Source organism: Balaenoptera physalus (assembly GCF_965194825.1).
Source record: "Balaenoptera physalus genome assembly, chromosome: 18".
Taxonomy (NCBI): Eukaryota; Metazoa; Chordata; class Mammalia; order Artiodactyla; family Balaenopteridae; genus Balaenoptera; species Balaenoptera physalus.
Genome location: NC_138899.1, coordinates 9,520,945 through 9,541,356, shown reverse-complemented (window position 1 = coordinate 9,541,356; position 20,412 = coordinate 9,520,945). Strand labels below are relative to the sequence as shown.

The window sequence follows — 20,412 nt, the reverse complement described above, 5'->3', positions numbered from 1 at the left end:
AAGCCTTTTACTCTTCAAGTTATACATTTATTATTTTTTTTCTTAAAGTTTAAACACTGTGCCACAAACAAATATCACAGTGGTACTTAGGAAATCCAAACAGTAATACTTAAAAAAATATATTTCTGTTTTGGTGTCTTTAAAGTTACTTATTAAGTAGGTATTCCCAATTGTGAAAATTTTAAAATAGAAAGGTTTAGTTATTTTCTAAGATTATAGAGCATATAAGTGGTGGATATTAAATTCTATCTTAGGTCTTTCTGAATCCAGAGTACAAACTCTTAACTCTTATCAAAGACTGCCTTCTTGGCTTCAATTCCTTCAGTGATGGAAGCTTACTCCCTACCACGGCAGCACATTCCGTAATGGACTACTCTGATGTGTATAATGTTATTTATTACAGTATATTAAACTCTGTGTCCCTGTAACTCTTACCTATTAATCCTGAATATGTTAACTGTGCTATAAAATGACAAAGTTAAAGCAAGTTCACTATAGCCTTAAATTTTAAGTTTATTGAATTTCTGACATTTTTGACTACATGATTCCCAGGCTCTGCATATATTTGACACTGCTTTATTGAAAAAAATTGGCTTAAATCCTGAATATGACGTTAAAGGATATTTTCCAAAAGTGAATGTAAAACATGTGGCTAAGTGTATACATAATTATTGATAAGACTTTATTTTTTAGAAAACATTTAGCTGCATAGATAAATTATGTTTAGAATTTTACTTGCATATTTTTAAAATTTAAAATATTTTTATTTTGAAATACTTTTGATCTTAGAAGACTGAAGAATAGTACAAAGAACTTTTTTTACATGAACCATTTGAGGATAAGTTGCTCACATGGAGTTACAATAGCTTCAAATTTAAATGTACATATACTCATATATTCTGATATATGTATACACTTACATATATACTCAATGTTCTTTCTAATGTTTTATGATTTGGGAAAACAAATATTGGTAGATTCAGAAATAAAGAATAATTAAAAGATAAGTTATCAGTAGAAAATATTGCTTTATGGTATATTTTTTCTTTATTTTAAAAGATTAGCTTGTTGTTGATGGAAATGTATTATTTATTGTTAGATGGATTTCATTGTTCAATTTGTAAAGTAAATTCTCTAATTATCCCTGATGTGGGAAGAAAGTCCACAGTTGTTTCAAATCAGTTTAATTATCACTCCTGAAATGTCTATTAAGGAAGTGATATATTCACTCACACTTTTGAATTTTTTAAAGTAACAAAACCAAGCAAGAATTTAAAAGTGATTAAGGCCTGATTCTACCTTATCCCTCTTTTGCCCAAATATAGTTTATCGTCACGAAACTTTCTATAGAAACGTTTCTCTGTATCAGCTCTTTCACTGGTGAATGACATTTGTTGTCTGTGTATATCTTTGACATTTGTCCCATAGAGTCTTTCATGGTGAATTACAATTGCATGTGTTTATTTATGACCTATGGAATCAATAATTCAATACAAGGCATAGACCTGGATGTGATAGGATTTTTGTTTGCAGAATCCCAAAACCTTGTTTCTGAAGCAAGGTACTGCCCACTGGCCAGTCAATGGGTTTACCAGCTACAAAGAATGAAATTCTTATTCTAATTTATATTGACTCATTCAGGATGGGCCACATTGATTAATTACTTAAGCTCCACATTTCCAACCTCATTCTTTCTCTGATTTTTTTAACCTTGGGTCTATCACATAGTTTCTGAGTTATATTGGTAAACAAGTATGATATTGCTACCTAATTTATAAAATTTTTGTTAGAAATAAATGAATCGAGTAATTTTAGTTATTGTAATAGAAACTAATCTTAAGGTTGAAATAATGAGATACTCTTACTTAGAGGTCTAATAGACTTCCTCTGTGAAGTTCTGCTCAATACCTTGGAAAACCTTTAGAGAAAAGTGAAGCCTGCTACTCCCATATCCCAGTTTCAATTTTAGACACTCTAAGGGCAAACAACAGAAAACTATATCAGTACAACATTTGCTTAAATGTCTTACTTCCTCACAAAGGTCTGTGATTTATTACTTTAATCCTTGTATACTAAGAAAACACAAACAGAAGGATTGACATTTATCCCTGTTTTAAAAAAGTTACAAGCATCTCTTCCTTGGCTAGCAAATGTAGTGTCAAAGTGTGGCTTGAATTATAAGAAGTCTCACTGCTCATTTTGAAATGGAAGGTGAAAGTTGCCTCTTCCCTTTCAAATGTCTGATGGAAGATTACTTTATTCTCACACACAAAATATTTGTACTTAGATGAAATGGTACAGAATATTATAGTTCTGAAGTGTTTAATTCCTTCTCATAGAAATTTCAAGGGAACTTCGGATGCATTTGGCAGGAGCTTTTCCTAGTACAATCAGGTTGCTATGGTAAACCTATTATTTTAGGCAAAGGAGGACTATGTTAGTAAAGTGCTAATCTCTTTTCTGTTTTATGTGAGCCTCTAATTACTCTCCAAATATTGAGCATGTACTGCAAGCGTGGTTTTGCCCTTTTAAAAAGTGGAAGAAAATAAGGTTGTAGAGAGTGTACCTTCTGTTCCCAGGCTAGCAGGTGCATTTGATGATACGGTGTTCTTCTTAAATAATCTCATTCTGGATCAGGAAATACAGTTGGTTTATTTTTTTAGAGAAATAGAATCAGAAAGTAAAGGAATGGATTTTATGTGAGTTACTGAAATTCAAGCCTCCCAATATGTTTTTTTAATTATAAAAATATAAATAATAACATCTATTATTTATGGACCACTTACTATGTGTCAGGTCCTGTCCTATGTACTTGATATGCATGATAATATTTAGCCTAACCAAAACCTTATGTGATCAGCGTTATTATTATTCCCATCCTGTAGCCATGATAAATGAGGTTTAACTTAGTCTTCCAAAGAATCACATTTAACATTGGATGTGCCAGGATTAAAATCCAGGTTTATTTAAAATCAGAGCCCATTCTTTTAACTGAATCTTATGTTAAAATTTATTTTCTTTCTTCTTTGCCTGATTAACATTTAACAAACACTTTAAGACTCATTCCGAATTCACCTTTTCCAGGAACCTTCTGTAACCCTATAGGGTGTGTGTGCTCATGTACTTTACCTGTATTCCCTCTACTATTAAAAGTTTTTAAATGGCTTTCTTAATTTTATATCTTCAGTATAAACTAGATGAGCTATAAACTATGCTTTTTTGTCCATGTTCTGACTTAAACTTTTACTGTATTTTGTAGAAGTGTCAAATTTGAAATGCTTAAGTAAAATCTGTTTTAATCAGAACTTCTACGTATCTGCTTTACTTCATTACCCTTCTTTGCTAGTGTATAAGAGCCTTTAAATACAATTCATAGGGATTGCAATCCATTATAAAAGTATGTCTTTGGACTAACTTTTTGTATGTCCTTAAAGGTTAAATTTATTAAAATTTAACTGGAGTGGGCAGACTGACTGTAAATTTCAGTTAAGTTTTGGTTGGATGATATTGATGATGTTGACTGAATTAATTTCTTTTCAAACAGTTATTTCCATCCTTTTCATCCTTTTCCTGGATTGTCTTTTTAAAAATTACTTGGTTTATTTGCATTTTTGAATATATCTTTCTTTAGATTTTCCTCTCAATTTGTTATATAAAAGAGTACTTGCTAGTGCTAGACCTGCAAGCTTCCATTATCCTTCATTCTTACTTATCAGAATATTAATTTGATAATCATCTGAGAATCCACAGTTACATCTCCATAACATTAAACTAATCATTGAAATAATACCATTTAGTAAATAAAGGAGAGTAGACTAATTTCTTATTTTTTTTCTTTCTGAATTTATTTTTATTTTATTTTTTTAAGTATTTTATTTTATTTTCACATCTTTATTGAAGTATAAATGCTTTACAATGTTTTGTTAGTTTCTGCTGCACAACAAAGTGAATCAGCTATATGTATACATATATCCCCATATCCCCTCCCTCTTGAGCCTCCCTTCCACCCTCCCTGTCCCATCCCTCTAGGTCATCACAGAGCACCGAGCTGACCTCCCTGTGCTATGCAGCAGCTTCCCACTAGCCATCCGTTTTACATTTGGTAGTAGAGTCAGTGCTACTCTATCACTTCATCCCAGCTTCCCCTTCCCCCCATGTGCCCTCAAGTCTGTTCTGTACATCTGCGTCTTTATTCCTGCCCTGCCACTAGGTTCATCAGTACCGCTTTTTAAAATTCCATATATGTGCGTTAGCATACGGTATTTGTTTTTCTCTTTCTGACTTACTTCACTCTGTATGACAGATTCTAGGTCCATCCACCTCACTACAAATAACTCAGTTTCGTTCCTTTTTATGGCTAATATTCCATTGTATATATGTGCCACATCTTCTTTATCCATTCATCTGTCGATGGACATTTAGGATGCTTCCATGTCCTGGCTATTGTAAATAGTGCCACAGTGAACATTGTGGTAAATGTATCTTTTTGAATTATGGTTTTCTCTGGGTATATGCCCAGTACTGGGATTGCTGGGTCATATGGTAGTTCTATTTTTAGTTTTTTAAGGAACCTCCATACTGTTCTCCATAGTGGCTGTATCAATTTACATTCCCACCAACAGTGCAGGAGGGTTCCCTTTTCTCCACACCCTCTCCAGCATTTATTGTTTGTAGATTTTTTGGTGATGGCCATTCTGACCGGAGTGAGGTGATACCTCATTGTGGTTTTGATTTGCATTTCTCTAATGGTTAGTAATGTTGAGCATCTTTTCATGTGTTTGCTGGCCATCTGTATATCTTCTTTGGAGAAATGTCTATTTAGGTCTTCTGCCCATTTTTGGATTGGGTTGTTTGTTTTTGTTTTGTTTTTGATATTGAGCTGCATGAGCTGCTTGTATATTTTGGAGATTAATCCTTTGTCAGTTGTTTCGTTTGCAGATATTTTCTCCCATTCTGAGGCTTGTGTTTGCTACTACCTCAAGAGAGAACTTTGCTGGCTGCTAACAGGTTACAAATCAGCCTGGACTGTAAATAGATCACTATTTATGGTAGGGTTCAGGCATGTATTTATTTAGTATAAAGTGTGCATTCACTGATTTACTAATGGTGTGAACCAAGTACTGTGGGATCAGAGAGAAGGAACAAATCCTCCAGGTGACCAAACAGGGATGGCAAGCAAGGGTTTATAGAGTATTTCAGATTTAAGCTGGCTATTGAACACTAGGTCAAATTTTATAGAGAAAGTTGTAGAGTGCATGGCAGAGAGAAGAAATGGAGCACAAAAACAAAGTCTCTGAACATGAGTGCACTGTGAATGTTGGGTATAAGCTTAGGAAGGTGAGTTGGGTCTTGTGTAGAAAGCCCTGTTGAGAAATTTGATCTCTGCCTTAAAGTTCATGTGGGACCATCATGGGAAGGGGAGTTACATCATCATAGCTATGTTTTAAGAAGTAGATTTTATGAAATTTGAAATTGAAAGGAGAAGAATGGTTAATTAAAAGAAGGAAGGAATCAAGTATGTCATCAAGTTTTTTCAAGACTCAGTGACAGATTAAATGAATAGCGACCTTCTCTGGGATAAAAGAATCCAGGAAAAGGAGTAAGTTTGTGAATAAAGGTGATGAATTTGCTGTGGAACGTATTTCATTGATGTAACTGTGGAAAACACAAATGAAGGTATTCAGGTGATTGGAAATGCCTATGCATTCCAGGGAGAAACGTCTTATTCTAAATTCAAGTTCTTCCATTAAAGCTCATGCTTTGTGTCAATGTTAGCAAACTATTTACATGTGATTATTATTTAGTGCATCTGTTCAATAAATATTGGTTTAAACATTATGAGGACACAGGAGAAGTGCAGTTAATTCTGGTGTTTTTGTGAAGATGAGTGATTAGGATGGTGCAAGTGTCATGGATTTGGTGGAGTTTACTTTGGATCTTAAAGGATGAGCGGAAATTTACCTGGCAGGTCTATGTCCTGGTAGTGAATGGAGTGAAGTTGTGAACTGAGACAGCAAAATAATGCCCTTTAAAATGTGGACCGCATGAAGAATTTACTCTTCTTTGTCTTTCTATCTGTGACAAATTAGCCTTTCTTGATGCCTAATGCTTTGCCATCCCATCAGAATCTACTGTATCCTATAAACTAAATTAGAGCTACATACATAAAGTTAATTCAGCTAATATTTGCCTTAACATATTTTTAAAACACGAACAGGTACATGGCCTAAAAAATGAATTGCAAAATGGTTAATTATTGTCTGATATTTTAAACAGATGCTTGAATTACAATCTATCAGGAAAAAAAAGGTACCTAGGACCATATATTAACACTTTACTATCCAACTGTATAAAAGGGGGAGGGGGATAAATTGTGAGATAAGGAGAAATAGAAGACCCTATCCAGAATGAAAACAGTGAAATGGAGATATTTAAACACATATGCCAGTAGTTAGTTCATCCTTTTCAAAGAAGTCAATAATACATATTCAGGAAACTTCCTGTATGCCTCAAAATGCTAATAAAATGGTCAGCATAAATACATATGCCCTCAAACTTAAAAAGTGTTGTTTTCTTGGTAACTGGGAGTGGATTACCTGTCCGGAATGATGTGGCTGAAGTTTCCCACATCTGTCCACCATGGACTAGTTAACCATACCGGGCCACGCTGCTCATGGTCCTATATTTTGCCTCTCTCCACAATCTGGATCGTTTTTATCCTTCACACATCTACCTATGAGAGAACCAGCGTGTTTATGCACAGCAGGAGATTAACCGGGGCTCGGAAAATCTGGGTTCTAGCACGAACACTGCTGATGTCTACTTTGCTGGCCTTAAGCACGTCATTTAGCCTCAGCATACTTGAGTTTCCTCATCTATTAAATAAACTGCAGAAAGTCATGGATCCTCCTGACATTTTATAACAAATAAACACGTGCTGGTATATTTTTCCAGGGAGAGATCTGGGGTCTACCAGTCAGAGGTCTTGACTGCGTACAACAGAAACCGAGGCCATTAACTGGGATGAAAAATCATTTTATTAGAAGAGTTTAGGCTCAGAACACAAGCTTGGGCAGTCAGCTCACGCAGCACCCCAGCGAAGCAAGGCACTGCCGAGAACCAGCCCAAGGCAGCCATCACTTTTGAACTTCAGCCTCTGTGTGCCGAGCTCTACTACCCCTGGGTGCTCACTGCTATGCCGTTACCCTGGGCATTCTGCCACAGCCCTGTGCCTTGCTTTCCCCCTCATGAATCCAAGCCCTGGCCAAGAGCCTCTGGCGTGTCTCTGTTCTGTCTGCCAATCCGTAGGAAGAGGGGGTATCATTGGGGAAAGAGGAGGGGCTCTGACTCCTGCTGAACTTGGCACTGCCTCCAAGTTGGAGGAGCGATGGGTTGAAGGGTGGCCAGAACAACATTATCTATTGCCATATCTTTCACTGGATTCTCAAAGGGATCCTAACCCCGCCACTTCTGCCACAAAAGATTATGAGTCACTGCATTAGATTATCTTTAATTACAGCTCTGAAATTATATGATTCTAAATACTAATTTTTCTTTCTTCCATCATATCCCGGCACAGAATTTCTTTAACGAGATACAAATGCAGCAACAGAATGACTAACAACATTGCTGGGTCAGCCCTGAAGTATCTTATGATCGTTTCAGTGGGTGTGTAATTATGATGGTTGGGATAATGAGAGAGAGTAGCAGATGTCTCGGAGTAGTCACTCAGCTGAATTTCTGGCAAACCGGTACCGATTCCTCGGAAAAAAGAAATGTACTTTCTCATACAGCCTCCTGGTGCTGCATTATGAGTATATTAAGATACAATATGGCTTAATGTTTAGATGCACAAACTTTAAGTGTAATGAGAATGGATATAAATTTTGAACTGGTTCACCAGGGAGAGTAACTTGGCCTCGGTATGTCTCCATTTCCTGTTTAGTAAAATGATAGTGATAATGGTAGTCAATGTGTGGTATTATGAAAACAGAATGACAGAATTGAAGAAATTATAGTGTTTGAGGCATAGTTACAGCTCCAGAAATAATGACAAAAGACATAAAGATAAATAGTTAAGAAATCCCCAAACTATGAACCAAACTCATTCCAAAACATGTTTATACTTTTCAACTTTAAGTCAAGGCTAATAAGATATTTAGGACATGCACTCGGACATTTGTTCCATGTTGAAATGACTTCTGTGAACTCAAAAGTTGATGCCAAATCATCACTAAAATATCAGGTTGAAATGTACCTATGAACATTTTTTTTTTCTGATGTGGCAGACAGACCCACGCTAAAAATATTTTTTAAATGACCACATTATGGCAAATTATGTCAAAATATATAAAATTGACTCAGTTATGTTAAATGGTCTCATCATAAGTGGAATATGAAATACCCAGAGAGTTTAATAGTTGAATTATTCTTCAAAAATGAATGAAACAGAAAGTGGAAAGTAGAAGATGGGAACGACATGAGCCAGGAGTTGTCACTTCAGCTCCCACCAACCTCCTTGGCATTTGTGCTTGACCTTCATCTTAACCTTAGGGAGGTAGGAAAAGGTATTTGCTGAGCTCTAATCAGCCACAGACTAGAACTGGTCCAGGAAGTCTAATAGGATGCTTGCTTCCTTTCAAAGCCTTCCTGATTCTGTGAGCCTCCTACTGAGTGCACTGTGCCTTTGTGTTTTGCAGGGAAGTGTGAGTGTGGCGAATGCACTTGCTACCCTCCGGGAGGCGGCAAAGTATATGGCAAGACGTGTGAGTGTGACGATCGCCGCTGCGAAGACTTGGACGGCGTGGTCTGTGGAGGTGAGCAATTCTCACAGCCCTCTGTTCCCTACGCGCAGCCTGCTTCACCTGCCTTGCTTATCCTACTTCTCCTGTTTTAAAAAAAAAATTCTGTTAAAAAGAAGATAAACAAAAAGCAATACACAATTAGACCTAAGAGCAATATACCGTTAGGTTGGTAAGGACCTTGGACTCTTGATTTAGTCCGCGTGTATGTATGTGAAAGGATAAAGCATGCTGTCGATAAAAGATGGTGGAGACTAAACCAAGTCCTCTGAAGACAGTGAAAGGGTTTGCTTCAACCAAACAGTTTTACAGTTTTGATTACTGATAAAAACGGATCGGGGAAGTAAGTATCACCTGGGACTTGGAAAATAAAGCAGTAAGACTATATTCCAAGTTAATTATGCAATCACAAGAGATATACACTCAGTTTCCATGATGGCTCTGAGACCCCAAAACGAGCTTACTGAAGTAATAAACAGCGCAAAGGAAGAATGAGGCAGATGGAGGGTCGTCACGAAGGTTAACACAGCAGAAAGGAGAGTCCCAGGGGTAGAATGTTGCCAGTGTCCACCTGAGCTTCATCCAGGGGAGGGAAAGGGGGTCACCATGGCTCTAGTTCAGTCTTGCAAAGCTCCGTATTGTAGAGAGGGTGCATGCCGATTGCGGTTCCTTCCAGGTTTCCAGGACGATTGAGGTGAACTGGACGTGGAATCACACTGAAAGAATATAACTCTATCTCTTTAAGATAATTATCATAATGCAATTGGGCACTGTTATTGGGGGAAAAGCCCGCACATGTACATACAAGTGATGGAAGGCTGGCACACCACCCATCTCTATCATCTCTCTGACCTCCGTGTATATCTATCTAGCTACTCTCTCTCTAACCAACTATAAAACACTTGGAATTTGATCAAAAATATTTTCTTCTTTCCTTTCTCTGTGAGCCAAGGGAAAAGGCCCTTTTTAATAACTGTTGGGCCGGGTGGTTTATCTCTCGCAATTCCCATGACAGACATCCTCACAGATTGTTCCTGCTTTTCTCATTTCACAAATGGAAAAGTGAGTGAGGTTTGAGGTGTCAATGTCCCCATCACTGAAAAGTGCCAGCCTCAGGGTTGGAGCTGTGGAGTTCAGTTCACAGATCTCTCTCTAAACCACAATTTCCCCCAGAGTGATATCCCACTGTTTTGACTTTATGTCAATATTATTTTTAGTTTAGATTCTCTTTTCACTCGTGTTAGTTATCAGACATATCTAAACAGATTATAGTCCTTTTTATTGTTGTTGTTAAGTACTTGACATTTTACAAACCTGTCATATCTACATATCCATTAAATGACCAGCCCCCCCCCACTTCCCCCAGCAAATCTCTCTTTCTATCTTTGGGGAGGAAACCAAAGATGAAGGCACATCTATATATCTGCTTGTTAGAAGAGATCAAATGTTTACTAGGTAAGTGAGAAAGCATCTCACAAAGTGATGATTTTTTAGACTAATTCTTGACTCTGCGTGTCTACACTCTGGATTTGTCCATCTACCCAGAGTCCTCTGTGTCCCAGGGGGACCTGACTCCCATTAGCCAAACTAGTAAAAGACCAATGTACAAACCAGAACACCAATTACTTGATATACAATCAGAAATATAATTGCCCCAGAGACTAGAATTTTTTTTGTAGAGAAACTCTATGAGAAGTAAGAATCTGAGATAAGGATTTGGATGCAAGTCCTTGGAAAGGGGAAGGAGCTTCTGGTAGGAGAGTGGGAAAGTGTGGCATGGAGGAGGGGCAGCCGATTAAGACTGTGCTGTCAACCCAGTTACTGCTGTGGTCAACTGGAGCTTCATCCCAGCACAGAGGATGGAACTCTAGGAGCCCGAGTAAAACACACAATTCTTGTATCATCAGTCATTGGTTGAGGATTGCTTCTAGGAGACGTTAACTGCCAGGCCACATCCAGCATGCCTCAAGGTACAGGATCAGAGCGGGCTTCTGCGGCTGGAGAAAACCTCGGGGCAGAGAACCCCAGGGGGCGCCAAGTGAAAGTCATCATAACAAAAAGGATGACGTTGCTGGGGGAGCCCTGCAGCTGCCAGAATACACGTGCGGAAGGACCGCAACTCTCACGCCGGGTGGTCTATCCTCTCTGGATAGTGCAGATTCTCATTCTTTAGCACTGTCTAGATTTTCCTGCTGTACAATCCATCCTCTCTTTGACTGGATACAGGATGTGGCACAGTAGACTAGGCAGTAGCTGGAGACAGGCTAATATATCTTATCCTCCTGGTAGAGCCTTGGCTACGATTTGGGAGATCCTTCCTCGCACATTTAGAGATTCATTCTTACATGGTTGATCTTCCCAAATATAGATGATATCGGAACATAATTATCAGAGCACAAACGAGTTTTCAAGGTTGGGAAAAACTTTGCTGCTTCTCCTATGTCAGTTAGCAGCCAACAAATATTAGTACAATAGTAATCAGATAAGCATAGCATCTTTGATCACTATAATTGGATGGATTCTCTTGGTGTTTCTTCTTAAATTTTAGCAACCAGCTCTAGGAAATCACCTATGCATTTTAATTTCATATTTTAGATTGTATTAAAGACATTTTACTGACCGAAAGATCTTGGAACACTTTTCAAGTAGGTAAAGGAAACACATCTTGGAAATTTTTCTTGAAAATATTTTGTGTTGTTATTCTTAAATTTCACTTGGACATTCAAATAATGTCCTTGAGAGATTTGGGGTTAAGATAATACCAGTAATTTCTTTTTGTTTTGGCTGCATTGGGTCTTTGTTGCTGCGCGTGGGCTTTCCCTAGTTGCGGCGAGCGGGGGCTACCCTTCGATGTGGTGCATGGGCTTCTCATTGCGGTGGCTTCTCTTTGTTGAGGAGCATGGGCTCTAGGCGCGTGGGCTTCACTAGTTGTGGCATGCGGGCTCAGTAGTTGTGGCTCACGGGCTCTAGAGCGCAGGCTCAGTAGTTGCGGCGCACGGGTTTAGCTGCTCCGCGGCATGTGGGACCTTCCCGGACCAGGGCTCGAACCCATGTCCCCTGCATTGGCAGGTGGATTCTTACCACTGCGCCACCAGGGAAGTCCAATACCAATAATTTAAAAGATTGTCCGTAGGTAACAACGATTGGCTTCACTTACCTTCTCCTGCTTCATCTGAGCTCTGCAGCCCAGTTGACAGCCTAGAGCCTTAAATTCTGCCACAGGTTCTGCACTAGGGCCTATGCACACATCTGTACACATTCCAGTGTGTAGTTTTTTTGTGACTCTTTACTCTGATTGTCAGTCCTATTGCTTGGAGGGGGATAGTTCCAGGAAGGAGAGGGAGAGATGTCCCCTTCAGTGGTCAGCTCATGTGTATCTGAAGTGACATGTAGCTAGAAAAGCTGCACATAGTTTACAGTCCACACTGATACTCTGTTAGTGTTCCTCAACAAGATAAGTCTAGTCTTGGTATTCATGCTGGCTGTGGTCTATAAAGTTGTCTTGAACAGGGATTTGGCAAATACTGACTCACTGCTCCTGAGGGAAATACGGGGCTCGCTAGTTTCCTGCCTCTGTTTGCAGCATTTTTATCAAGCAATCAATACATAACCTTGTTTTATGTGTGTGTCTCTGTAAAGACATATTGTGTCATATGTAGTTGATTTATTAACATTGAACTCGGCCAACAGCCCTATAACTCACGCCTGAATGAAGATTATTTGGCTCACAGATTTTCTCTGTAAGGCACATCGCAGTCTTTTTTTGCACTTAGGGGCACTGGATAGCACTTCAGCACTATACTTGGGGGCCATCTAAAAACATTGAAATCACCAACAAAAAGCACAAAAATGCAAAATGTACAGCACCAAGTATATTGGGAAAAGGACACTTGTCTACAGTGTAAGAGCTGAACAAAGAAGGCAGAGTGTGACCTTCTTTGATCTTTGCTGGGAATGTGAACCTCAGGCAACTCAATTTTTTCACCGTTCAGCCCGTGTTCTCAAATGACCTGGAAAGCTTCTTGAGTGTGGATTTCAGGGATAGAAATAAATTTTAGAGAGTAGGCAAGTTACCAATTACGAAATCTTCGAATAGTGAAGATCAACTGTAATTCATGTTCTCACTGGAAACATCACCTCCCACATGAGTTTTGCACTTGGCCTCCAGTTATGATTTAAGACAGTTAATCAAGGTACTGTGATTTTTAATTCCTCTATTTTCTGAGCACTGTTTTATGGAAGGAACTATTTGAGCCTTGGCTATTATAGCCTTGAATTTCATTTATGTCTCAGCTGTTCTCTGGACAGAAATTACAAGAAACATGCCATTAATTAACAAGTTTGAACGTACAGTAATTTCAGTGTTAAAGTATATGACATAGTAAACCTGCTGATAAGGGGATCACAAGTTCCTTTCACAAACGTTTATGTAAATGTACTTAACTATTTAGAAATGTAAATTGCAGTATAGTACAGTAGTTAAGACTACAGGCATGAGGCTTTCTTGGTGCCAACCTTGGCTCTGCCACTTACTCCCCATATGACCTGAGGCAATTTACATAACCCCCATTTCTCACCTATAAAAGATGATTATAATATATCTCTTGTAGGGTTATTGTGAGATTAAGTGAGTTAATGTGTATAAAGTACTTAGCACATGTGTCGTATGTATATACATTAGATATTATTGTCATTAGTGTTATATACATATAGAGAGAATGAAAGACATAACCACTCAGGTGGAATTTTATGCTGTGGATTCCAGTAAACTCTATGTGACACAGAACAGAGCTCCACATTTGCTTGTTAATTCCTTTTGTAACCACAGTTTATTCAGAACTGTGACTGTCTTGTCTTCAATTTTGGACGGCATAGATGAATTCTCCTGTCTGTTCTTTTTGCATAATGCAGTTTCTATCCTCACACTTGACACTGAGCTACCAAATCAAAGGGGCCGTATGCATCTCAGAAGTATTTTTAGTGGCTCTTACTCAGCAGGGCACCTTCCATGGAGAAGCTTCTCATGGGTTTGCAAGCAGGGAGGAGCACGGGTAAGAAGACACTGGTCGTTAGGGCTTGAGTAAGAGCATGCATCGCCAAAGTTTCTATATTTCTCAGTCTGTCTAAAAATATCCATGATCATAACATCTCTTCTTATTTAATAATATCCTATCATGTAATAATTAAATCAGCAAATACACATTGCATACTTACTCCGTGTAAAGGCCAGCACTGCCCCTCAAACACAAGCATGTCCTTAAATATTTTTGATCTCCTTGATGCCTTTACCTCTGACCTGTATGTCTGCATTCCTCTTGGTTCAATCTTCAACCCATGGAATCTTGCTCTGTCTCCCACCATTCTGTATAACCGACTCCCTGGGGTTTTTCATAATTCTTAGTTGCCCAAATCCGGGGTGCCGTTCAGGTCTCATTCTACGTGACCGCTTTTCAGCATAGAGCTGTGGTTACTCTACTCAGAATCCCCCTTGACATGGTCTCCTGGGCCTCAGAAACACCTTCCCCCTGTTTCTTCTCTCACTTCTCTCATAACCACTTGATCTTTTTTTCTTGCTCATCTCTCAGAGCTTACCAATAAATCTCAGCATTTCCCTAGAAATGGCCTTTGCATGTCTTTTCTGCTCACTGTTTACTGTCCTCGAGTAATCTCCGCTTCTTTCTTCCTCTTTTGTCTTGAGGTCAGTGTCTGCCAAGATGATTTCTTAACATCATTCCCTCCTGGCTTCATACTCTTCAAATTCGAGTTAAATATTTCCAATGTGGAAATTCCTCCACATTCTGCATGGTTGAAACTGAACTAATCGTTTATTTTTTTCTCTAATTCAAGAAATATTTGTTGAGCTCCAGCTCAAACAGCTCAAAAACTGTTTGCCAGCCCTGGAGATTCAGTGGTAAATCTATTGGAGTTGATGATTATGCTTGAAGGGTGACATTGAGAAAGGAAGGATAATGAGGTGGATGGTCTGAAAGGAGAAGCACTAGTTCAATGGAAACATACATGATAGGGGATTTGACATAGACTGGAGGCTACGGAAGGCTTCGCTAATGCCTTCATATCTGGTAGAAACGATATGATGCATGACATATGCTTGACATGTATTAATCAGCTAAGCATCATGACCACCATACTTGGTAATTGAATGCATAGAATGTAGCCAGGTGAGGGGAGATGGGTGCGACCCAGGAGTCACAGAACAAAATGTGCCAAGGCATATGCGGGAAGGGAGGGTGACATGTTCAAGGGATTTTTGAGAACTGGAGAGAAACCCTGTGTGATAGGAGATGAGAATGCAAAGGGGAGCAGGGTATGACAGATTTTGTCAACCGTGTTAATGATTTGCGGCTTTGCTCAAGCGATGATCGGAAGCCATACAAGGGGTTTACACAAGACAATAGCGTTATCATCCTGTTTAAAAAGTACCTCTGGCTGCCAGGTGAAGTTTGGATTGCTGGAAGGAGTGTGTATTTTTGGGGTTGGTGGGTGAACGTGGATTTAGGAGACGAGTCCTGGTGAGAGATGAAGGTGGTTTAGCTAGATGGAGGATGGTAATGATGGAAAAACTTGGATGTATTGGAGACAGTATTAGAAATAATATGGACAACAGGCTAACAAAACCCTTTACCTTGCTGCAAGAGACTCTGACCCTCTGTTAACCTCCTCACTCCAGCTCCCTGGAAACAGATGAAGATGGTAGATGCCAATGTTACCAGGCAACATTGCTCATGGTAATGTGACCTGTGATCGATAAATTTCAACTAGATTGGGAGGGATTGTGAATGAACTATGAATGTCTTATGGGAATGCCATGGTTTTTGGCTTCCATGAGTGCTGTGACTCTGCCACCAGGCACGTCCCTTGCGGGTTTTCTGGAAGCTATGCTTAAGGAATAATTAGAAGAGATTTTGGGCTCCTATGGGGCATAAGACTTCTAAGCCAGAGAAGCCTCAACATCTGTGCGATACGGAGTTCATTGAAGTGTCCACCTCCAAAACAGGACAAAAAAATACATCTGTTTTAGATTTCTTGATTCACCAGCTACAGAATGTTTTGGAAGGAAGTTGGCATCATACGAATCAGCAGTTCTGTGCCTTGAGGAAGGAATAGCAGCTACTTTGTTCAAAGCATTGGGTCTCCCCATCACGTGGCAGCCAGTGGGGAACGAATCTCACTACTAGGGGTGTGTGAAACAGATCACCATCATCCCTCTGGTGTAGCTTCTGGGAACAAAATTGACATCACTAATTTGGGTAATTTTCTCAGTTCACTGCCAGACACCGAGCCATAGTGTCTGTGGCCTTTCACCTGGAGGGACGGACAAGAAGCACATATCTAATGTGTGGCCAGAGATCAAACTGTGGGTCCCTGGCTCCAAAGCAGGGACTCCCTGAGCACTTTAGCAAACAAGGAATAAGTAAAACCAAAAATAACTGTAAACCTACCTAATCAGCGGGCTCATGAGAACCAAGAGCCAATGATGTTTATCCACCTTCCCAACAATCACACTGAAAGCGATTAAACCAATTCTGGGAGGCTGGTGTAAATGAGCAACTGTACCTGAAGCTGAATGTAAGCAATTACATAATTTTAAGCAGTTCAGTTTTGATTACACCAAAATTACAACCTGAAAATGAGGGTCATGACAGTGACCGGCAAAGAGAAAGTCAATAGGAAGTAAGGCCATGCCTCACTTACTTACTGGTAAGTCATGTTCAGTGATCATAGACCACATGTGGATCTTCTCAAAACATCCCTATTAACAGTAAAAATTTTATGTGACCTACAAATGCATGGATTTCTTAAATCAGATGTCACTACTGAAAAAAAAACACACTTCGTCCAGAGAGGTAGTCCCTGAGATGTATTCATTTTTAGGGTACTTGATTTTAAGATTTCATAAGGAAAATATATCTACATGTTGGCTCATGTGTGTTTAATTGTTTTGAACTAATAGAAGCTAAACCAGAGATCTCCCTCCTGTACTCCATATACCCAGGTTGAGACTAAGAAGTGGACTGCTTATTGCTTTTCCTTTGTCCTCTCTGCTCCTGAAATGAGACTAGGAGTCCAATTTAAGAAACAAGAAGGGATAATGAAGAACCACCTCTTAACTATACAGTCAGTTCACATTTCGTTTCTTCAGGGAGTTCTTTGGTTTGTAGCTGCAATTTGAAGAAGATCAGGCAGCCTGAGATTATGAGTGCAGTGACCACTACCCCCCTCCCAGGCATTGCTGGAACTCTCACACTGAGGAAGGTTCAGACCACTCACTCAGGCCACGCCTTTCTTAGCTGGACAATGTGGGTAGCAGTGTGTTTATCTCCAAATTACATCTTAAAATCACAAACCTCTTTCCTGAGTTTGTAAGTGTACCAGTGTTGGGATGCACCCTGCAGGTCTATAAGCTTTGTAGTTGCCCAACCTGGAGACTGAAGAAAGAGACATCAATCGTTTATCGGACAGGAGATCTTACAAGTCTGCAGCAAAAGATCCTGGAGCGACACCGCACCATTTATGGCAGACAGCAGGACATGGCAGCAATCTTTGCTACTCCAGGGAGGAGGAGGTTGCCATTTATGGGGGGAACTGATGTCAGGTTGGCTCATCAGTTACCAGGGCAACCAGTGGCTGGGGCAAGGGGCAAGTACATAAACAGTATGTTTATTAAGCCTATAATTGAGAGGATTGGGTAGTCAAGTGAGTGAAGCAGGGACTGGTCGAGCAGGGGATGTACAGAGAGCAGGGGAGCAGCCATCTTGAATGGCCTCACCACACAACCAGTTAGGACTGTGTTCAGCTACAAGCCTGCAGATTGTCACTTCAGGGATGGATGGATGGTGAGGTGACTACCTGAGAGCCATCAGAGTCCCACACACCTTCTCTCTTCATTTCCTCTCTGCCCTTCGAGTATGACTTCTGTCGTCACGCTCCTTGAAAATCTCCCATTGTGTTCATCTTCCAGGAAAGAAGAAAGGGAAAATAGGACAAAGGACAAAGGGCAAAGGATAACATGCTAGCTGAGTCTGTCCCATTTTCTTTGGAAGACAATAGCTTTCCTGGAAACCTCACCCAAGAGATTTTCTCTTATATCTCACTTATTAGAGCTAAGTCCTAGGGGCACCTCTAGGTCAAAAGGAGCCTGAATAATCAAATATTTTCCAGATGAACTGTTATCACCTCTCTGAAAAAAATGAGGCTTCCACTAGTATTAACAAGGGGAAAAGAATATTGGGCAGGCAATATGTAGTATCTGATGCAATTAGATACCTTCATGTGTCAGTTTCCTAATTGAGAACCATCGCTGCAGTGTATTGAGGAAGTGTGTCTCAGAGCCCATGGATTCATTGGAAATGTCATTGTCTAGAGCATCACTGTTCAATAGAATTTTCAAAGATGATAGGAATGTTCCACATCTGCCTTAATCAATACAGTAGCCACTGGCCACATATGGCTGTTGAACACTTGAAATGTGACTAGTGCAACTGAGAAACTGAATTTTAAATTTTACTGAATGTTAATAAATTTAAATAGTCACATTGACTAGTGATTACTACATTGGACAACACTTATCCAGAGCATTCTTGGTGAATATTTTGGGGTGGGGGAAGGGAAGAGAATAGGAAGAAAAATTTCTGTTGCTCGGGGGGAGTGCCAGATGCCAGGAGGTAAGCATCTGGGAGAGGATGAATGGCACTGGAAATGAAAATTGAATGGAAAGTTGCTCGCCTGTGTGAAGAGTTGGGAAGTCACGTGAAGGCAGATTTAGCGGACTGCAACTGATTCATTAGGCTGGTTCTCTCTACAGGTTCATTCTTGAATGATCTATCGTCCACTTATTATACACAGATAACCTCACTGTGGGTTCTACCACCAAGCAGAGATGTTGTTCTCACTGAATGGTGTATATAGATGCTTCTCCCAGTTCTGCTACCCCTGGGTGTTCCACTCATAGGCCTAAGAGACAACTTAGTAGGGTTGGTCTGGCAAAAGTTGACTGAAACTACTCTTATGACCTTTATGGTCTTTTTTTTTTAACTCCAATTTTCAGGACCATTCTACTCAATAGGCCTCCTTTATGGAATACTCTCCTTGTCATCTTACAAGACAACACAGTCATCTCATTTTTCTTCTTCTTGACTGGATGACGCTATTTATCTGGCTTCTCCCCTCTACCCTACCCTAAATATTGGAGTTTCTCAAGACTTATTTCTCCCTAGGTGAGCTCATTCACTTCTAAAGCTTTAAATGCCATCTCCTTTTGGAAACTCCAACATATACAGACCTAGCTCCAACCTGTCCTCAAATGCCAGGTTTGTGTCAGCTGCTTACTTGGCCTCTGCTCGGTTGTCTTAAGAGTATCTCAGACACACAAGGTTCAAAATGGAACTGATTTTCTGCCCTCAACCTCTCCCTCCTGCAGCTTCCATATCTCTTAAATACCATCGTTACTCACAGGATTTCTTGAGTCAGAAAACTAGTCCTTTCTTTCTCTCACCTGCCACATACAATCCAGCAGCAAGTTCCATGGGTACCCCCATCAAGGTAGATCTCCAGCCACTTCTCCCCATTTGCACTGCCACCACCCTGCTTGAAGCCTGCATCACCTTTCACTTGGACTCTGCAATACTCTCTCACTTTCCCCATCCTCATTTCCTCCCAACACACCTTAATTTCTCCCACCCAGTTGCCAAAATGAATTTGCAAACCATAAATTATAACACATCCCTCTCTCGCATAACACCTTTCTATGATTTCCCCTTCCTCCTGGAATAAAATGTAGACGCCTTACCAAGAACAAATAATTTTCTATGTTCTCATTCCTAAATATTTCTCCAACTTTATTATTTTTTCATTTTTTCTTACTCATTACTCTCCAAATACATTGGCCTTTTTTTCACTGCCTATAACATGTGAAGCTCTTTCTTATTCCGAGAATCTTCATTAGCTTTTCCAGAACGTTAGCTATCTGGCTCTTTCTCAGCTGCTGGGTGTCAGAGAGCTGGCCACTCCAGTTTATAATGTTCTCTCTGCTGAATCTACCAACACCCTCCTTAATTCTTCCATAGCGCAAGTGTACTTGTTTCCTCATTGTTATTTGTTTTCTCCCCTGGTAGCCTATAAGCCCATGAGAGTAGAGCTAGTAAAATGCCTAGTACATAATAAAAAGTTCTTGAGTGGATGATTAAATTATTAGAGTTTATAAAGAAGATATTATTGAAAGCTTTAAAAAACATTTTTTAAGTAAAGAGAAGTCATGTAAATAGCAAAGCAAAACATTTAAATACCAATGCATTTTGACCATTGTCTGGGCTAGATGCCAACTTAACTTTGTGGAAGGATGTGATAAATGAGCTAATAAGTGAAAAACAATCTCCTATTTCCTTGCATATAAATTTTATATTAAATTACTTGTGGTGAGGCATCATTTAGTCATTCTCAATAATATCCTAAATCAAAGGCAGAATGTCTTTCTCTGCCATAGAGATTAAATTATTCCAATTATGTCAAATGATGGTAATTCTTACTAACCCAGGGCTTGTAAGAAGCATAAACATTTGAAAAGTCCATAGCTTGATGGTATTGATGCTAAAAG

At 39.5% G+C, this 20,412-nt stretch overlaps 1 protein-coding gene across 1 annotated transcript in view; it reads left to right on the top strand.

Moving 5' to 3' along the window:
• Positions 1-20,412, top strand: part of ITGBL1 (integrin subunit beta like 1) — a 206,003-nt gene that overhangs the window by 172,755 nt on the left and 12,836 nt on the right. The window contains exon 8 of the mRNA XM_082434660.1: positions 8,700-8,816. Within this exon, the coding sequence (XP_082290786.1) occupies positions 8,700-8,816 (117 nt within the window). The remainder of the gene's footprint in view (positions 1-8,699; positions 8,817-20,412) is intronic.